Source organism: Choristoneura fumiferana, chromosome Z (genome assembly GCF_025370935.1).
Source record: "Choristoneura fumiferana chromosome Z, NRCan_CFum_1, whole genome shotgun sequence".
NCBI lineage: Eukaryota > Metazoa > Arthropoda > Insecta > Lepidoptera > Tortricidae > Choristoneura > Choristoneura fumiferana.
The window spans coordinates 21041920-21061212 of NC_133472.1; the positions used below are offsets into that span (position 1 = coordinate 21041920).

Sequence of the window (19293 nt, forward strand, 5' to 3'; positions counted from 1 at the left end):
GTCTCTGCATATCGGGCCTAAAGCTCTTTTGTTATTCTCTAGGGATTAAAGTAAGTTTTTTTTTTATTTACGTTAGAAACCCCTAAACAGCCAACACGGTGTTTGTGAATGGAGGATTTTTAGGCGTGGAAATAAACTCAAAATGACAACTGTGCAAAAATATAAAAAAAAACCGGCCAAGAGGCACGCCCGAAATAGGGTTCCGTAGCCATTACGAAAAAAATTAAGTGATATTTTTGTTAGGATTTCGTATTTTGTACGGAATATTCGAAGTTTTTGTATAAGTATTTTATACCTTAGGCTGACTCTTAAACTACTAATAATTCTCAAGAAAACTTAACCGTTATAGTTTTCCTTATAACTTTGATATACTTACTACCATTCTGATTTTTTTTTAAATTTTCCACCCATTGGTTTAGATTAGGGGGGGACGCTCGATTTTAATGAAAATTTGCACTTTAATGTTGAATATTTTGAAAAAACAAATCACTGAATCGAAAAATCGTGTTAGCAACCCCTTGGTTTTAAAAGACCTATCCAAAGATACCCCACACTACAAGATTGGATGAGAAAAAAAACCACCTCCACTTTACGTCTAACCTACTCTGAAATCTGTTTTTAATTTTGTATTGTATTATTTTGTTGGCATAGTTTAAATATATATTCGTGCAAAATTACAGCTTTCTAGCATTGATAGTCCCCGAGCAAAGCCGCGGACTGACAGTCAGACAGACAGACATGGCGAAACTAAAAGTAAGGGTTCCGTTTTTGCCATTTTGGCTACGGAACCCTAAAAAACAAGATTTAATTTCGTGAAACACAATTTATGATTACGAATATGAATCTATTCAATTAGGTATATTAAGGATTAATTCGTTTTATTATGCATAGGCCAATTAGTTTTAAAATAGTTTTCAATTTTGAAACTGTTGGCTAAATATGAAAGCTTTTAAAGCGTCACTTCATAAACAATACCTAAAAGAAAAGAAAAACCGCGCAACAATTTTTTTTTGCTATTTGAATTTTAAGCAGATGTCCTGTCCATTAGTCGAGCGTGATGATGATGATGTGATTCTGTTATCCTATCCCTCATCACTAGGGACATAGGACTCGTAGAAGTTTTCCATTTGGCACGATCTTGCGCAGCTTCTTCCAGCTCTTCCCAGCCGAGACCAATTGAGCCAGCCTCCTCAACTGATAGCCCCCACGTGGTCCGAGGACGCCCTGGCCGTCTTCTGCCAGAAGATTGCCAACGGCAAGAGGCGTCTTTACCTATAGTGCAGGGTGTGCGTGTGCGTTGCACACGGGCGCAGCGGTGTTAGGGGCGACGGCCGCGGCACTTTGTATTGTACCTATTCCATTCCGCTTCCTAGATGGCGCTAAAGTAATTATTGCACACGGGCGCTACATGCGCTAAAGACGTCGCTGTTCTTTCAAACTGGTAAGTAGCTAGCACTTACCTACACACCACGTTATGTAGAAGTAACACTGGGTTATAACTACTTGGGACATGTAAAACTGACTAGGACTGACTGGGCTCAAGCCCTCTCATTCTAAGAGGAGGCCTGTGCCCAGCAGTGGGACGTATATAGGCTGGGATGATGATGATGACTGAAAAAAATATGACGCAATTTTTTCATTAATAAGTAGTTACCTACTTACCTAATTTGTGATCAATGTCTGTATCGCATTGGGAATGTCATGGGTTACATTTTGCTGTCTATTTATTTCTTTGTTGCTTAATGCCGGTGCCAAGATTTTAAAAGCAGTGATATACTTGCGCTGGTTAATTGCATTGTCTATTTTGCAAGCATTTTAACTTTCTTTTACTGATGATATACCTAGGTGAAATACCAGTCTGTAGCCATATTCTTCTGCGTGCAATAGGTACAGATTTCGACGAAGTCATTCTCTAGGTACTCAATTTTGTGTTCGCAGGAGTCCTTACAGATCGTGGACGACCAGTTCTTGGATTATCAGTCGTTTGAGTAAATCTCCACCTCTTTATCTTATTTTTCTCATCTCTTTTATCCTATATTATCTTCTTTATTTTTAGCATCAAAATTGCGACAAGCTCCAATACTTTATACTTCGATGAATAATTCGGTCTCGCGCGCTCGCTCGACTAGATACCGCCGGCGTACTTGTCAAATGCGGCAACAAATAGTACGCCGGATTCGGCGTACCCGACCCCGAGTCTAGTCAGTCGCGTTGCAAACTGCGTAAGGTGCATGTACCGAATTTTTTGTTAAATTTTGGTCATAAACCGAAGTGAAATGCCAGTTTTCGCAGTGAAACTGTGTAAAAATAATACTACAAGAAATAGAAGGACACTGGTATCACATACCATCAGTAAATATCGTATAATTTCGAAATTACTTATATATGTACTCTGTGAAATTACAAAATAAAATAACATTAACCCTAAACGCCATTCTGTGTTGCCGCGTACACAAGAATCAAATTCCCCGTGGTTGAGATTTTAATAAATTGAATTTTATTGTTATCATCATTAAATGATGATACATTTTAATGACTTATTTTATTTAAGTATCTAACGTAATTAATATATACACATAACCTAGTTCTATATTATTTAATGTTTATCTTTGTGATATAAATATACACTGGAGGTGATAAATTGTTACCCGACACTATTTAATTAAGGGGTGAATGTGTCTTAAAATTAAAAATGTTTTTCGTCTTCCCATTCAAAAAGCCCAATCAGCTGATTTAATGTATGCATGTATGTATGTATATTTTGTAAACCATTTATTTTTTATTTTAGTATTAATTAACCTGTACATTATATTAGGTTTAACTATAGGTGCAACGTGTTATCTTAACTACGTAAAACTTCTTAGTTGGTGACTCAGCCCATGAATTTTTAGTTATAATTTGTAAATATTGAATGTCCTTAAATATATATATTTTTTAATTAAAAGTGAGGCCTGATCATTGATATACCTACATCATAGCTACCATTTTTTAATTTTGCTTTATTTTCTCGTATTTTTTCGCAGAGGTATATACTCATGATTTTTAAATGTCTGTATTAGAAAACAATTCCGAAAGAAAATAGAGAAGAAAAGTAAAAATTAGAAGTCAAAATATATATTTTTTTTATATTTTCATGCCAAATACAAAAATGTCAGAATTAAGTTCTAATGTAGATAACAATTAACATAGTTATTTTCGCATAGATCAACAAAATCCTTTCATTAACCCATATCGAAAATACAAACTGAAATATAGATGCACAGAAAAATAAGACCAGCGCTGGGAATCGAACCCAGGTCCTCGGCATTCCGTGCCGTGTGCTATACCGCTACACCACCGCTGGACAACGATACAGACACGAATTTCTCCTATGCACCTCATATCTCATTTTGTTTTGTTTCTTATTTAGCCACTTAAGCAGCGACACTAGCGACATCTATGCCGTAGCCCTCATCGAGAAAGAAAGAAAGAATCATATGTTTACACCTGCTGAGCCGTTGCATTTTTGTTAGTTTTTCTCGATTATTCCATAAACAAAAAAATATTCAAAATGAGTTATAATAGTACTCTTCTTATATAAAAGTTAATGTTTCTATTCCAATAATTACGAGTGATACTTTTATTTTCTTTAAAAACCGTTAATAAATATTTGTTCGTTTTTAAAGAATATAAAAGTCTATTTCGAATAATTATTGGAGTAGACACATCCATACTAATATTATAAATGCGAAAGTGTGTTTGTATGTTTGTCCGTCTTTCACGTCGAAACGGAGCGACGGATCGACGTGATTTTTGGCAAAGAGATAGTTTATAGGCCAGAGAGTGACATAGGCTACTTTTTATCCCGGAAAAATGCACAGTTCCCAAGGGAACAGCGCACGATAACCGAATTCCATGCGGACGAAGCCGCAGGCAAAAGCTAGTTGAGTTATATTTATCATTGAAACATATACTAAGCTAGTTAACTTATATATTAAGAAGAGTTAGTTCTATCAGACCACATTTTTAATTTACATTATTTTTTTATGGAATCATCGAGAAATACTAACAATAATGCAACGTTGCCAGCTTAGCAGGTATAAACGTAACATAGTTTTTGAGATACCTAAACTGAAATAGTCTGTTTCCTGAATATTGCACATTTTCGGTGGTCGTGTATTCGGTATTTCCCTGTTTTAATTTTAACAAGAAACAAGTTATGTTTAGAGTTAATTTATAGTTTTAGCATGCATTTGATTTAATACTAAGTTAAATGTTTAGTCGTAATAAGGTTTACTACAAAGCAAATAAGGATGGATCCTCTTACATCTAAACCGAAATTATTAACGTTGGCTGAAATATATTGTTAACGACACTTGACCTCTACTTCGCTTATTTATAAGGTTGCTAATTAGGGTTCCGTTCCCGGGCCCCGGTAATCGAGAATATCCTGAAAAAATGTCACCAGTGTAGCCAATTTAGCGACTTTGTCGCTAGAACTAACAACTTTTGCTTAAGTCTTAGCGACCAAAAAAAAGCTTTGACGACAAAAATGGTTTAGCGACTTATCAGGCGACTTTTGTAATACAATTTTAAACAGTTCTAGGACCAATAATGGATTTTTTTTTTGTCAACTCGACCCGGAATTATACAGTGCCACGAGATCTATATGTAAAGCAACAAACGCGCTTGCGCACAAAATTCAAACTTTGTTTAATTAAAGCTCCATTCGTTTATGCTCTACCTTTAGCTATTTAAAAAGAACAAATCAAGACATCCAATTTTCATTTTTTCGGTGAATTCTGAAATCTTCTAATGTAAGTTTTTTTTTCGTATCCTAACCTTTCAAACCATCTTGTGTCTCTCCCAGACAAAATCCTGAGTCCGCTCGCTCCTGGTGGGATTAATTTTAGCGACTTTTGATTTTGAGTTTAGCGACTCGAGATTCTAGGAGTTGGCAACACTGAATGTCATTCAATATTTTTACGTTGATCTCTGTTATGTTGATGAAAATTAGTGGAAACCCTTAAAAATATTATTATTTATTAACTAAATAGCTGTTGCCTGCAATGCAACGATCCCCGTGTAGGATTCCTTACCACCTACCTCCCATTATTTTAACTATACCTTCTCAGGGTCTATCGCGTAACGTTTCTGACGGCCGCGATCGCAATCAAATGACAGTTTTCAGGCACTATGATAAACGATTCATAATAAGTCCCCAAAAAAAAAACCACCACGTGTTCTTCCGTTGCCGTTGCAATGTATTTTTTATACAAACTTTTGAAACTAACTGCTATGCGCGATAAATTCGTGGTAAAACATATCGTATGTGTTATTAATCCAGGTTATAAACTCTGTGTGACAATGACAAATTTCCTGAAACCTGTGCAGCACCCACAAATTTTCAGGTCTATAATGATTATCCCGTCGGACGCCCTGTGCGCCACAGTGACGCGTAGGGTGCGCGTAGGTATCTAAGTAGGTACTCGTGATTAGTAAATTTTTGTTACTAGTTTCGATCATCCTTTAACATAGGGTACTAGTTCAAGATTACCCAAAAAAGTCGTTGGTCGCGCGACGGGTTAAAAATATATAGGATAGTAGGATTAATATTTGTGATTGATAATTCTTACTGTGTTGGTGACAAATAAATGGTTTATTTAATTAAATTATGCTGTTCTATCTAACATCAAGTAATGTTCAATAAGTAGATAGAAATACATAGTAGTAGTAAAACTGGCAACTTTTCACAAATTCCCAATTTCCGGGAACGGAAAAGAGTCGGGATAAACGAAACCTTATCTCTAAAACATTTTGATTTTTAAGGCGCGCTTATAGAAGAATTTTCGGTATTTGAGGGGGTGAAGCAGACGACGCGGTGGAGGCGAATGCGGGGCGCCTCGCGCGTCTGTCACGCAGCCCGTTGACGGCCTTATTCTGTTTGTAACCGTATTCTGGTTAATGTGAATTCCGGATTTTTCCTTAAAATTATAATTACACATTTTTTTGGTTTAATAAAGAAAATCTTCGTTTAATATGAATAGTCTTGGTAATAAACAAATTATTTATGCCTCTTCATGCCCACAGTTTGATTTGTAACGTAGGTAATGGATAGACATTTAGACTGAATAGGTCGATAGATAGATATGACAGATAGCATGCTCTTGTTTCGGAGGCCAAGACCCTCTTTGGGTCCCTGAGCCAAATTAGTTAGTTAGATAGCTTATTAGTCTGGTCAACATTTAGGATACTTTATGTTACGGAAAATAAATATTTTTGGATATAATAAAAAACTGCTCTAAATCGGATTCCGCGCGGACGCAGTCGACGGCAACAATTAGTTTTAAATAAATTTATAGCTCTTCCAAAATTGTCTGGAGCATGAAGCGATGCTTTTCTTATTTTCATGACTTGAGAAGTATGGATATGTAGGAGAAAGTTATTTATCTTCAGTCAAAGGAGATTCCAAAGTTGATTGTCTGGAGCATGAAGCGATGTTTTCGCTATTTTCGTCGCTTGAAAAGTATAGATATGTAGAAGAAAGTTCTTTTTCTTCAGTCAGAGGAGGTTCTACAGTTATTTTTCATGAAGATTCTTTTTCCCTTAGTGGCATTCCCCGAGCTCGACGGGAATCAACAATTTCGGGTAGTAACCAGTCCATATAAAATAAAATTAGTTTGTCTTTCATTTTTTTCCCCAAAATGTATCATCTATAAGTATGATTACTGTTTTGAGGTGATACCTTTGCCTGCAAAAAAGTGAGAAAATCTAAACTTAGATCGAAACTGTTGCATCTACTATCAGAAATGTCAGTGAAACTGTCAAAGGGATCAAGCAGGGCTACTACGAAATTCGAAACTAGAAGTTCGTGTCGTGCGGTCCCTCTGACACTTATACTATTTAATACGAGAGCGAGAGGGACGGTACGATACGAACTTCGAGTTTCGAGTTTCGTAGTAGCCGCAAGGTTCGCCGCATGTTCGCCGTGAGTAGTATAGGTTATACAACGTGCCTACAATTTGTATGGCAGTCGCGGTAGAATCTGGACGAAGCCGTCCGCGTCCGTGAGCAGCCGAGGCCCGCGCCAACCAGCTTGCGGTCGTAGTACGTATGTGAAATCCGCTCAGCAGGGCTGCTACGAAACTCGAAGATCGTGGGTTGCGGTCCCTCTGACACTTATACTATTTAATACGAGAGCGAGAGGGATGGTACGATACGAACTTCGAGTTTCGAGTTTCATAGTAGCCGCAAGGTTCGCCGCATGTTCGCCGTGAGTAGTATAGGTTTATACAACGTGCCTACAATTTGTATGGCAGTCGCGGTAGAATCTGGACGAAGCCGTCCGCTTCCATGAGCAGCCGAGGCCCGCGCCAACCAGCTTGCGGTCGTAGTACGAATGTGATCCGCTCAGCAGTGCTGCTACGAAACTCGAAGGTCGTGGGTTGCGATCCCTCCGACACTATTTAGTACGAGAGCGAGAGGGACCGCACGACACGAACTTCGAGTTTGGAGTTTCGTAGTAGCCCTGCTGACTCGGCCCGACTCCGGCCGGTCGATTAGTGTGTGGTAGGTACTTACCGTTTAGGTACTCTAATGCTTCTCATATGTGCTCTGAGTTCACTTATGCGTTTCCTCTTTTGCTTAACTTTTTTAATACTGCGATTACCCATATTATTTGCTCTCAAAAGTAGTACTAGCGCGTTAGAAAAATGTGCACAGGTCCGTCGTCGACTACGTACACGCGTGTACTGGTGACTGGGAAATACTTGGCCGCCGCTGCGCGCTAGAACCGTTTTATTTTACCAAAGACGAAATAAATTGGTATGATTGATGTACTCAACCTATTGAAAATCTATGAAGCATAAATCTAAATCTACTAAAAACTATTTAATAAAGCAAATTTTGTGTTGATATTCATAATAGTTTTTATAATATTTGGTTTAACGTGTAAACGAAGGCTCTTTTTCAAAAAAATAATCTATCGAGGTTTTTGTCAGCAATCGTGTTTTTGATGAAGTCAAAAACTAGCTAATAGACTGAAAATATACATATAAAAAAATTGCAGTTGTAAGTATTGTGTAAGTATATTTTAAATATTTTTCTAAAATTGTAGTTTTCACTACGTACAGCGCCTTAACATGCAAAATGCATAGTAATCTTATAGGGCCGGCCCTTTGTTACAAATCGTCGACCAAAGAGCGCCGAAAAGCTACCTTGCCCTACCCTTTTCCGAAGACTAGGGACGGCGCTGTATTCACACATGCAATATGCGATGCAACTATATATATTCAGCAGCACAAAATTTGGCCCACCCTTAATACAAAATTACCGATTCTGCATACATTTGAAGGCCAGATTTATTGCCGCTCAGTATATTTTACAATTTTTGAAACGGAGGGCACAGCCACACCTTTTCATTACCAATTTTTGGCATTAATTATACACATGGCAGCTTAATAGCTGGTGACATTTTAATTATAATGTAGGTATTAACAAATCACACCACTAATGCTATTTTCACACTTATTTAAATAGGAGAACGGTCGGTCAAAGCTACTAGGAGGAGGCATAAATTACCGGAGAAATAATTAACATCCGACTGAAACTTAAAAATAAAGGTGGAGAACATAACTCTAAAAAGTAGATTTTTTTACAAATTTACCCGGATATTGTAGAAATCATGCGAAATCTAAACGAATACGAATATTTGGCCACCCGCCCTTATTAAACACATCAGTTAAGTAACTAAATATCACGGGTTCGGAATCACAATCAGACTTTTCAGATCAGATTAACAACTCTTTTTACACGGTTATTATACCTAAGAGACATGATGAGCCGTGGTATTAAACTACAGTAATACCTATGAAGTTTACCTCGAGAACCGTCGCTAAATTTGATCTCAATTTAATAGTAGACTTTAATTCTTTACAACACTGCTCTAAAATAACTCGGGAATATTTCAGCAGATGGTTGGCTTAGTTTGATTGATCAGTACACCTTTAAATATCTTTCAAGATTTTTTTCATCACACTTGCTCGTAACCAGTATCTAAACATGCAGGCTACCTTGGTTGCAAAACCCCAAATAAAACCCTCGACCTTAATGTGCTTGTCATGAAACCCGTGGTCGGTAAATGTTTCATTGCGCATACAAATTGTCTTGTCATGAAGCCCAATGTCGGTAAATGAGATACTGCTGCGCGCGCTGCTGCAGGATCACATGCACACGCACGCTGCGGGAGGGGGAGGGCGGCGCTGCCAAGAGCGCAGCCTAAGGTATCGCCAATATTTGGAACAATTATATTTTTTCTTTTAGAAATATCAAATTTTACTCGCAAATGTGATGAAAAACATTGTATGTCGCACGGGCGGTACTAGAATTACGATCATCGACTCATTAAAGCCCTCAATCTTCGACTTCGGTCTTCTAATAGACTCTCGTTCGTAATTCCTTATTTACCGCCCCTAAGACACAGTTAATAAATGTTTCCATACCCACATTGGTCGATATTCAAACGGTATGCCGTCAACGAGAGCTTGAATTAAAAATTCCGTTGAATAAGATTAAGAGTTGTTCAGTGAAACTGCGAAACTAACCCAATGTAAGTGTCCCAACCCGCTGAAAACTAATCTCAAATATCCCCGAATTATTAGCATTTACGGGTCAGCAGGGCTACTACGAAACTCTAAACTAGAACTTCGTAAAGTACCATCACTCTCGCTCTCGTATTAAATAGTATAAGTGTCAGAGGGACCGCACGACACGAACTTCGAGTTTCGTAGTAGCTCTGCTGCAGACAGAGAGGGCATATACAGGGTGTAATTGCTAAGTGTAGCCTGGCGAATATTCTGTAAATATAACAGATATTACAAAACTTTAAACTGATATCGAAAGTATGTTACCAATGAGCAAAAGTAAAATACCTTCTTTTTTAATTAAAATTTTAGGTAATATTTAAAATATTAAGTCTTTAGACTTAATATTTTAAATATTACTCCCACGTTTTTTGAGGCTGTTTGCCTACCGTAAGAACTAAAACTGTTTAAGATTCACTATCTATCTTTTATGCAATAATAAATCTTATAATCTTATCTTTTAAGTACATTTTTTGTTTACAGCAGTTGCTCGAAATGACGCCCTTGTTGTGCGATACATTGACGGGCCCTCTTTAATGTGTCTAAGAACTTTTCTTAAAACTTGAAAACGATAATTGATTGAAGGACCAATTGATAAAATATAATAATAATAATTCATGAATCATATGATAATGCTGAAATTACTAAGTCTTTTAAACTAAAGCCTTTCGACTAACGGCGTAGGTACAGTCAAGTGCAAAGATATCGACACGGCCAAAGTTACAAAAATATGTATACACAACCTTAATGATAAGTGCATAAAGTCGTGTAGGTATACATATTTTTGTAACTTTGGCCGTATCGTCTTTCTATTTAACTGTACTAAATGTATTGTTATTGCTGTTATTTTACTCATTGAGTAACGTACTTCCGATATCAGTTTAAACTTTTCTGATATCTGTTATATTTACGGAATAATCGCCTGGCTACACTTAACGATTACAGCCTATTTCGCCTCGCGAAACTGTTTCTCCAAGCTAAATAAAACCTCTGTGAAAACCATTATCGAACATCATAAAGTTATACTGACTAGTGTCCCAGTTACGAAACAAAAAATAAGCCAAGTGCGTGTCCAGCCACTGTGCAGTGGCAGTGCAGGATTCGGCAGTTATCCGTCATAATTTATAAATTTATTTTCTCAGTAAAATTGTTAGGCAAGTGTTACTTAAATCTTAAACGTATTTTATCCACTCTCATATTGAAAATTCGAATTATAAAATTCAAAAAGAGTTTATATTTGACATACTTTTTAAACACAATACCGAAATACATATTTAAAAAAAAAAACAAATTATAGCACTTCTAACGATAATGTTATAATACAATTTTGTTCACCATTACGACACAGGGCAAATCCAAAAAGTTTATATCGCCAAGTTTTGATTCCAATTTTCACTTGTCTGTGGCAGCGCCCGCTTTAGCGCATGCGCGCACATTCGCAGTGATGTACTGGGTTTTAGCGCCATTCCATTCATACGTGTCGTTTTGTTGTACAGTCAAGGGTAAAGATATCGACACGGCCATAGTTACAAAAATATGTATACACGACTTTATGCACTTAACATTAAGGCCGTGTATACATATTTTTGCAACTTTGGCCGTGTCGATATCTTTGGCCTTTACTGTACGAATTTTAGTGAGAACATTTTGTTCATGCTTACAAATGTCTGATATTTTAGTTGCGGCGAACGAAATGACTCGTAATTTATTACCAGCAAAGTGAAGATCCTAGTTCTGGTTGCAATGCAGGTTATTCTCAATGGTTCATGAACACATAATAGAGGATTTAATATATGGATGTAGATAATAGTTATTTATGTGGCTGGTGCATAATGAGAGGCATTAAAGTACGAGTGTGGTTTTATGAAACGAGCCGAAGGCGAGTTTCATAATAAGATCACACGAGTGTTTTAATGCCTAATTATCTATAGCCGCATACATAACTTTATCTACATGCATATCATAAGTTTTCTATAATATGTGCAGATAGGGCCTGTATTTTGACTTTGAATAATAATTATTATCTACATGCATGTCATAAGTTTTCTACAATATGTACAGATATGCATTGTTAAAAAAAGTATTACCGATACTTTAATGTAAACATTAAGATGCACCCGCAGATACCAGGTTTCTTAATAATAGTTATTTATGTGGCTGGTGCATAATGAGAGGCATTAAAGTACGAGTGTGGTTTTATGAAACGAGCCGAAGGAGTTTCATAATAAGATCACACGAGTGCTTTAATGCCTAATTTTGTATAGCCGCATACATAACTTTATCTACATGCATATCATAAGATTTCTATAATATGTTCAGATATGGCCTGTATTTTTAAGTTAGTGTTACTGATAACTAGTTTGAAGTACCTACCAAAGCTTAAATAAAACAGATAATAAAAAACTAAAGTTTTATTTATAATAATTATTATTATCTACATGCATGTCATAAGTTTTCTACAATATGTACAGATATGCATTGTTAAGAAAAGTATTACCGATACTTTAATGTAAACATTAACATGCACTGTACTTTAATGTGAACATTAAGATGCACCCGCAGATACCAGGTTTCTTAATAAAGCCCATTTGATAGTCGTTTCTGAACATATAATAGGGAAGTTATGATATGCATGTAGATAAAATATTGTATACAACTGTACGTAATTAGGCCTTAAAACACTCATGACACCACACTCGTGTGTTAAGGACCTCTATTACGATACAGTTGCATAAATAGCAGCATAAATTCGCGTGGCGGTTGAGTAACTTACTTTAAGTATATATATGTCGGTGGCCGAACGTAAAATCCGCCAGATCACGAAATTCCTAGCGCCATTTCATGAAATGGCGCCATTTCATGATATGCCTAATAGTTGGCCAGGCATATCACGATGTGCCTGAGAAACAATACGGCAGATCGATTAGCATTAGAGCAACGCATTCGTCGATATTCCTAGCTCTATACCGGGCAAATCGTGATATGCCGAAAAAAAAGAAAAATTTAGGTATGACGAGCGAAGCGAGGAGTGGTTAGTATGAATTGTGACCACTGTGATATGGCGGCGTTTCATGAGATGCCTAGGAATTTCATGATCTGCCTAAACGTCACTAGGAAAATCATTAAACGGTGAGTTTTGAACGATATGGCGGATGTCCTTAGCCAATTCATGAAATGGCGCCATTTCACGATATGCCCAGGAATTTCGTGATTAGGCGTGACTAGGGGATTTTAAGATCGGCCGCCGACATATAATATACATGCCCCATATCAAGTTTCCAGCCTGTAAATCGTCAATACTTTGCGAAAAGTTCTAGAAGCCCTATACGAAATTATGCCAGATTTCTAATTTCCGTAACTTTACAGTTAATAACACTTTTTGCGTCGGGGGTTAAAAACTGTATATCTACATAATATGAAAAATTATTTCAATTTATGATCTAATGCAGGAGGTACATTTTTATTACGAAATAAATTGATTAGTCGATTTGAAAGTCGGAATCTTCACTTGTCAGGATCTTTTTTTCTACTTTTTAAGCCCAACACACAAAGACGACTTATACTTCGGAATGTTAGGTAAATAGTGGATAATGTTTGACCTGCGGATGAAAGGAGTTCCTTGCCAAAGCGTATGCGTGATACATTATTAAATCATCAATGTGTTTTACAAACTTCGAAATTTATTAGTTGACATTGTAAAGATTTAGGGGCTGTTTCACCAGCCATTGATTAATTTTAACGGACGGATAAATGTGATGCCGTCTCCTTCTATTCAAACAAAACAAACAGAGATGGCATTACATTTTTCCGTCAAATTAATTTAATCAATGGATGGTGAAACAGCCCCATAGGCAGAGGCCGCACTGGTAAAGCGACGGCGACGCGACAAAATTGTATAATCGCGACATTATAACAAAATATTGTCCGCACCTACGCAGCGACGCGACTCGAAGACGGTATCTCAAATTCTCAATAAACAGCGTGGTACCAACTACCTGTCAGTGAAGTTTTAATATAATTATTATATAGTAGTCCGCCGTTAAGAAGTCAATCGTGACACGTGTCACTCCCATACTGAATACGTCAAAAAACAAAACCATTCAAAATCTCTCGTTCTGTCGCTCAAGCGACGTTGCAGTGCGGCGGCCTTTATGTAGTGATACATTTGATTGCTGATCGCCGTTGAGTCTGTCGCTTTACAAAAATCAAAATATCGCCGCTTGTCGTTGTTCCCAAACATGCAATGCGGACACGTTAGTACATTATTAAATATTTGAATACTTGAGCGACAAAATCAAAATTTCGTCGTTAAAACCAATGCGGCCGCTTACATAACTCGAAGAATGTTTGTTTTAGTCACAACGCTGTCGCGTCGCCGTCGCCTTGCCAGAGCGACCTCGGCCTTAGTGTCAAATTTCGTTCAGCTACATAGGTAAACAGGATGTAAGGTACATGTGGCTAATCTATATCTGCGAACGAAGGACACTGAATGTTTTAAATTTGAATAAGGTTAAATAAAAAAAAAATATACAACAAAATTTGCGAAATATATATATATGTACAAGAATTGCTCTTTTAATTGAAGGTAGATAGATAATAGATACAAAATTAATGTGATACCGTGATTTGGGTGGACCTGATTGTGAATGAATTTTTGGTCATTCATAAAAATTAAATGAGGTACTTAAGTAAAATTTATTCGGAGGGTTTTTGGTTGTCAGGGTTTGTTTACTTCATGTTTAGTTGTACTTTTACTGTAAAACAAGAAAATAAAGCTACTTTAATGGTTTATTTAAATAATAGTAAAGATATATAATTTCTCCTGTCTGTATCGCTAGTAATAAATTAAATATAGTTTTCAGATCGAAATGAGTATCATTTTGAAGATCGGGTTTGTGAGTATCACTCATAATATAAAATTTCAACCACAAACAGTTTCAAAAGGAGAAATGTAGGCATCTGCTGGACATGTCCGGGATATAGAGGAATTAAGAACGAAACAGGGACAGTGTTCAATAATTCAAGCTCGCATCATAAGACAAACATCTATTACTAAAATAATGTAGTTAGGTCTAAGCAAATTTTAACAAGTTGTTTTATTAATGAAAGATGCCTAGCCAGCATTATTTCTACTTTTGGCCACTATGAGCGCTGCGATAGATTTCATTACCCCCACCTAGTACTTCGCACCCAGCGAATACTAGTGTGACAGCGGATTTCGAAGGGTTAAAAATTGATCGATCAATTGTTTGCCAAAGTTGTCAGTTTGAATTAATGAAGCAAGCAAAATCAATGAATACTATCACAATACTGTAGTAGTCGCTACAATCGAGCTATCTATTATAGTCGCTCAAAAATATCTGAACACTGGTAGAGCAGCTAGACACCTCCGATGCTTATGATAACAACTGTACCAACAATTAATAACTAAGTAAAATAGCCTTTTTACTACAAACTCCTCTACCGGTGTCGCAATCAGTTTTCAGTGCTTCTAGTAACTTCCTCGATTTAGCTTTGACCGACTTGACAAGTGTATTTTTATGGAATTTAAGGACCTTAAAACCTTACGTACATATAATTTTTCTTAATTAATTATAATAACTTAACATTAAATGGAATTATTTCGACTGCGGCATTATTTTTTTACGTTAGGCGCTGCTCATTAAAATTTAAGTTTAGTGTGGCAAGCAAAACGTCTAACCAATATACGCAAATGCATTACGGGTTGGCAAGTAGCTGTTCTTTGAGATTCCGCATACATAGGGACGCCGCCGAAAGGGGTGGTTCTCATTTCGACACTAATAGTGTTCTTTTCTCTTACATGTTGGAAAGAAATCTAGCCAGCTTGACATGGCAATTATTTGTCGCCACGTACATACGACTATCTCATATCGTCCTGAGATAGGAAAAGTAAGCATAAAATAAAAAAATCGCACGCAGCAGCACTTTCTGACAGGCAAACTGACAAAAGCACGCGAAATAACCATCTCTTCACAAAAGTTAGAAATGAACATCTAGTTGAATATATACATGTTTTTAATTAAATATATATTGATATAAATACCCTAAGAGCCTATTTGCATAAAATTATCAAAATTACCATTAACATTATATCTTATCTCCACTTTTCGACTAGTTTAAACTCGCCGTATTCAAGAATCCCTGCCAGTTGTTTAGACTTAATAGAATTATTTGTTCAATGTTACCCTTACCAGATTATCCCTACTGGTAAGACCAGCGAGACAAACAATTGGATCATAAAATCATCATCAAAAGTAGCACGTCCATTTATACTTTATCATTATTACATAACCGCAGCAATAGTCAGTACTGTATGACGATACGTTAGATCATGTAACAAAGCGGCTACTTTTGATGTTTACTGACCAGCGACACCAATATAAAAAATATCTTCTCGGATATGGCGCTTAATTTTTTTTTAAATGTGAACAGACATGTTCAGTAAATTAGGGGCACTAATGCAGGATGACATAATTCTGTCTTTGGGTTGTTAAAACATGCAGGAACACTAGTGACCGACATATAAGTATGTATAGCCAAACCGATTTAGTAGTAGTTTTAGTATTTGAATAGCAACTAATATACCTTTCCTTAAAATTGTTATTTAACTAGCTTAACAGCACATGCAGATGTAGATATGGAACCAGTAACAGAAAAACGAATAATATTTTATACCCAGAAATAAACCGATTTTGCGATACAAATATTTAAGAAATTAGCGTTCCTGTATATTATCAACTTTACCTTCTTTACTTTAAGCTGTGTAGGTGAAATTACAGTTGTAGACTGAACAATACGATCCCAGCCTTAATCTCAAGGATTTCACGTAATTTTTGACTGGGTTAGAATTGGACTGCATTCTCCCGTTTGTTTTAGCAGTTAGAATAATTAAAACACACATTTAAGTTTCCTTAATCATCATCGTCTATAGTTATAGTGGGACAACTGTCGTTGTCCAGTACGCCCACGTCGTCGTCTGAGAGCGCAATTACCTCGTCGGCGACGGCGACGACCTCATCCGCGTCGTCGCCTTCGTCAGTGCCACCCGCTTCTTGCTTCTGGTACAGCGACAGCACATCAGATATAATGGGACACTGAAGTCGGAAATGATCATTCTCATTCGAGTTTTGACTTTCCTCGTCAGCCACTCCCTGCAGAGTATTGGCGTCATCATGATCATCGGTGCTTTGACCATAATGTTTTTGTTCGTCTACGTCGTCCTTAGGGACGTAAGTATTGATCAGTAAGGTTAAGTTCTGTTCAGACGTGAAGACCTTGGTGGGGTCGGCGTCGGGCTTGGCGCACTCGTGCTCGGCGAACAAGCGCGACGAAGTGAAGTATTTGAGGCACGCTTGGCAACGATTCTGCAAGTGCGCGCGGTAGTGGTTGTGCAGGTTAGGGAATTCGTCTCCACACACCACGCAACGTTCCGCCTTCACAGTCGCTCGATAATGCATTTTTTGAATGGAATTGTGCACTTCCTTCATATGTTTCATGAATGGTCCATATTTAATAAATTTTTCTCCACATTTTCGGCATTTTAACGGATTAGTTTTATATTTTCGACTACGGTGAGAAAAAGCGTGTATGTTAAACGCATCCATCGTTTTAAACTTATGCGAGCAGAATCGACAAGAAATGGATCCAGAGCCTTTGTGAATGTGATCGTGTTTTGCCTTAGAGCTCTTCCTGGTTATAGGTTTGAAGCAAAACCGGCATTCCTCGTACTGCGGTCGTGCGCCCTGGTCGGCGCAGCTCGCCTCGTCATCGCTCTCGATGGCACAGAGGTGACTGTCGAAGTCTGTTCGCGAGTAGAAGTACTCGCCGCATTTTTTGCATCGGTTCGTTTCGTGATAATCTAAATGCCTGTGCAGGTTGAAGAACACCTTGTTACAGATAGGGCACATCTCCTCGATCGATTCTTTGGGCATTACAAGCCACTCTTTGTCGTCTCCGTGAACGTCTCTCATATGGTAAATCATTTCTCTGAAAGCAACGAAAGTCTCATCGCAATGTTCACATTTAGTTGGGTTATCAACATTCAACTGAGCAAAGTGATGATTTTTGTGCTTTCTATAAAGAGTCAATGTGTTAAATTTCCTCTTGCAGTATATGCATCCGAAAAAACCAACCGTGCGGTGATATATTTTATGCGTCGTCAAAGCATCTATGTTTTCAAAAACTCGGAAACAATAATCACATACAAGATCCTTCCTGCTCTTGGAGGCTTCCTTGGAAACCTTTATGTTGTGTTGTGTGCGAAGATGACAGTCTAATTTAACTTGTAAATGGAATGCTTTATAACAAATGTGGCATTTAATCTTTCGTGGAAACATTTCAGTATCACCAACCAACTTCTTTTTGTCACAACTGAAAGTGAGATGGCCTTCAAGGAACCTCAGGGAACTAAAGTAGTCATAGCAGTAGTTGCATCTTAGAGAATTGTGGTAGTCCAAGTGCCTCTCATAGTTTCCTTTACTAGCAAGAATTTTGAGACAAATAGAGCATTGGAACTCTTTCAACGGGCCATTCAATGTTTGCTCAGTGCGATCCGCAATCCACGTCTCATTGATGTCATGTACATCTCGTAAATGATAATGCAAATCATATCCCTTGACGAATCGCTCCTCGCACTGGGGACACTTGAGAGGGTTGTCAGTGTGCTTGGTGGTGAGATGGCCCTTGATGTGCAAGTTGTGGTTCTTGAGCGAGATGGTTTTCTTGCCGCAGAATTTGCACTTGAAGAACTCCGGCTTGCGCAAGTGGGCCTCCTCGTGGTGGCGCAGACGGCGCTCGTCGCGGAAGACGCGCGCGCACAGCTTGCAGGCGAAGGCGCGCGGCGGCGGCGCCTCCGGATCCTGCTTCACCATCTTGCTTTCAGGGTGCGTGCGACGCAGGTGCCGGATCAGTTTTACCCAGTCCGGGTAGTAGCGTACGCAAATTGGACATTTCACTTTATCTTTTCTTAATTTCTCTATTCTTTTTTTGTGGGACTGATGGTCGAAGTTGTGTCCTTTGACGTGCCTTCGGAAAAAGTTCTCGTCGTTGTATCCCTTTCCGCATATCGTGCATTTGAAAGGACCATTTTCATCTTCGTAATGAGTTCTCGTATGCAACTCTTGTCTTTTTTTATTAGTGAACGTGATTTTACAAATTGGGCACTCGTGACGCGCTCCGAACAACAAAGTTTTCGAATTGTGCCAAGACATATGATGTTTTAATGAATTCTCAGAGTCGCAAACCTTACCGCAGTGGAGGCAAGTATGCGTCCCATCAAAAACTGATTTATCAACGGTGTTAGGCAGTGCGTCCCCTACTATAGTATTCTGACTCTCGCCACGCTTGTAATGTATCGCCATGTGCGACAAGTAAACCTTTCGATATTGGAAGACGCGTTTACAAATGGAACACTCGTAGTCTTTATTCTGGAACCTTGTCTGTTTGTGGTAGTTCATGTGAGCTTGAGCTGCTCTCAAGTGTTTGCTTTTTCGATTGCAGATGTTGCAGGTGAGAAATTTAGGGTCGAGATTAGTGTCGCGATAATGGTCACGCATATGTAACTTGTAGTGACATTGAAACCGGAACGTCTGAAAAAAAAAAACAATAAATCAATTAATTGCATACTGCACATAAACTCCTATAACATTTCTGA

At 37.8% G+C, this 19293-nt stretch overlaps 2 protein-coding genes across 3 annotated transcripts in view; one reads left to right on the forward strand and one right to left on the reverse strand.

Moving 5' to 3' along the window:
- The window catches only part of LOC141431550 (uncharacterized), a 105859-nt gene that overhangs the window by 74914 nt on the left and 11652 nt on the right, over positions 1-19293 (forward strand). The gene's annotated exons all lie outside the window — the stretch shown is intronic.
- Positions 12017-19293, reverse strand: part of LOC141431479 (uncharacterized) — a 28128-nt gene continuing 20851 nt past the window's right edge. Inside the window, exon 6 of the mRNA XM_074092671.1 lies at positions 12017-19228. Within this exon, the coding sequence (XP_073948772.1) occupies positions 16553-19228 (2676 nt within the window). The 3' untranslated portion in view covers positions 12017-16552. The remainder of the gene's footprint in view (positions 19229-19293) is intronic.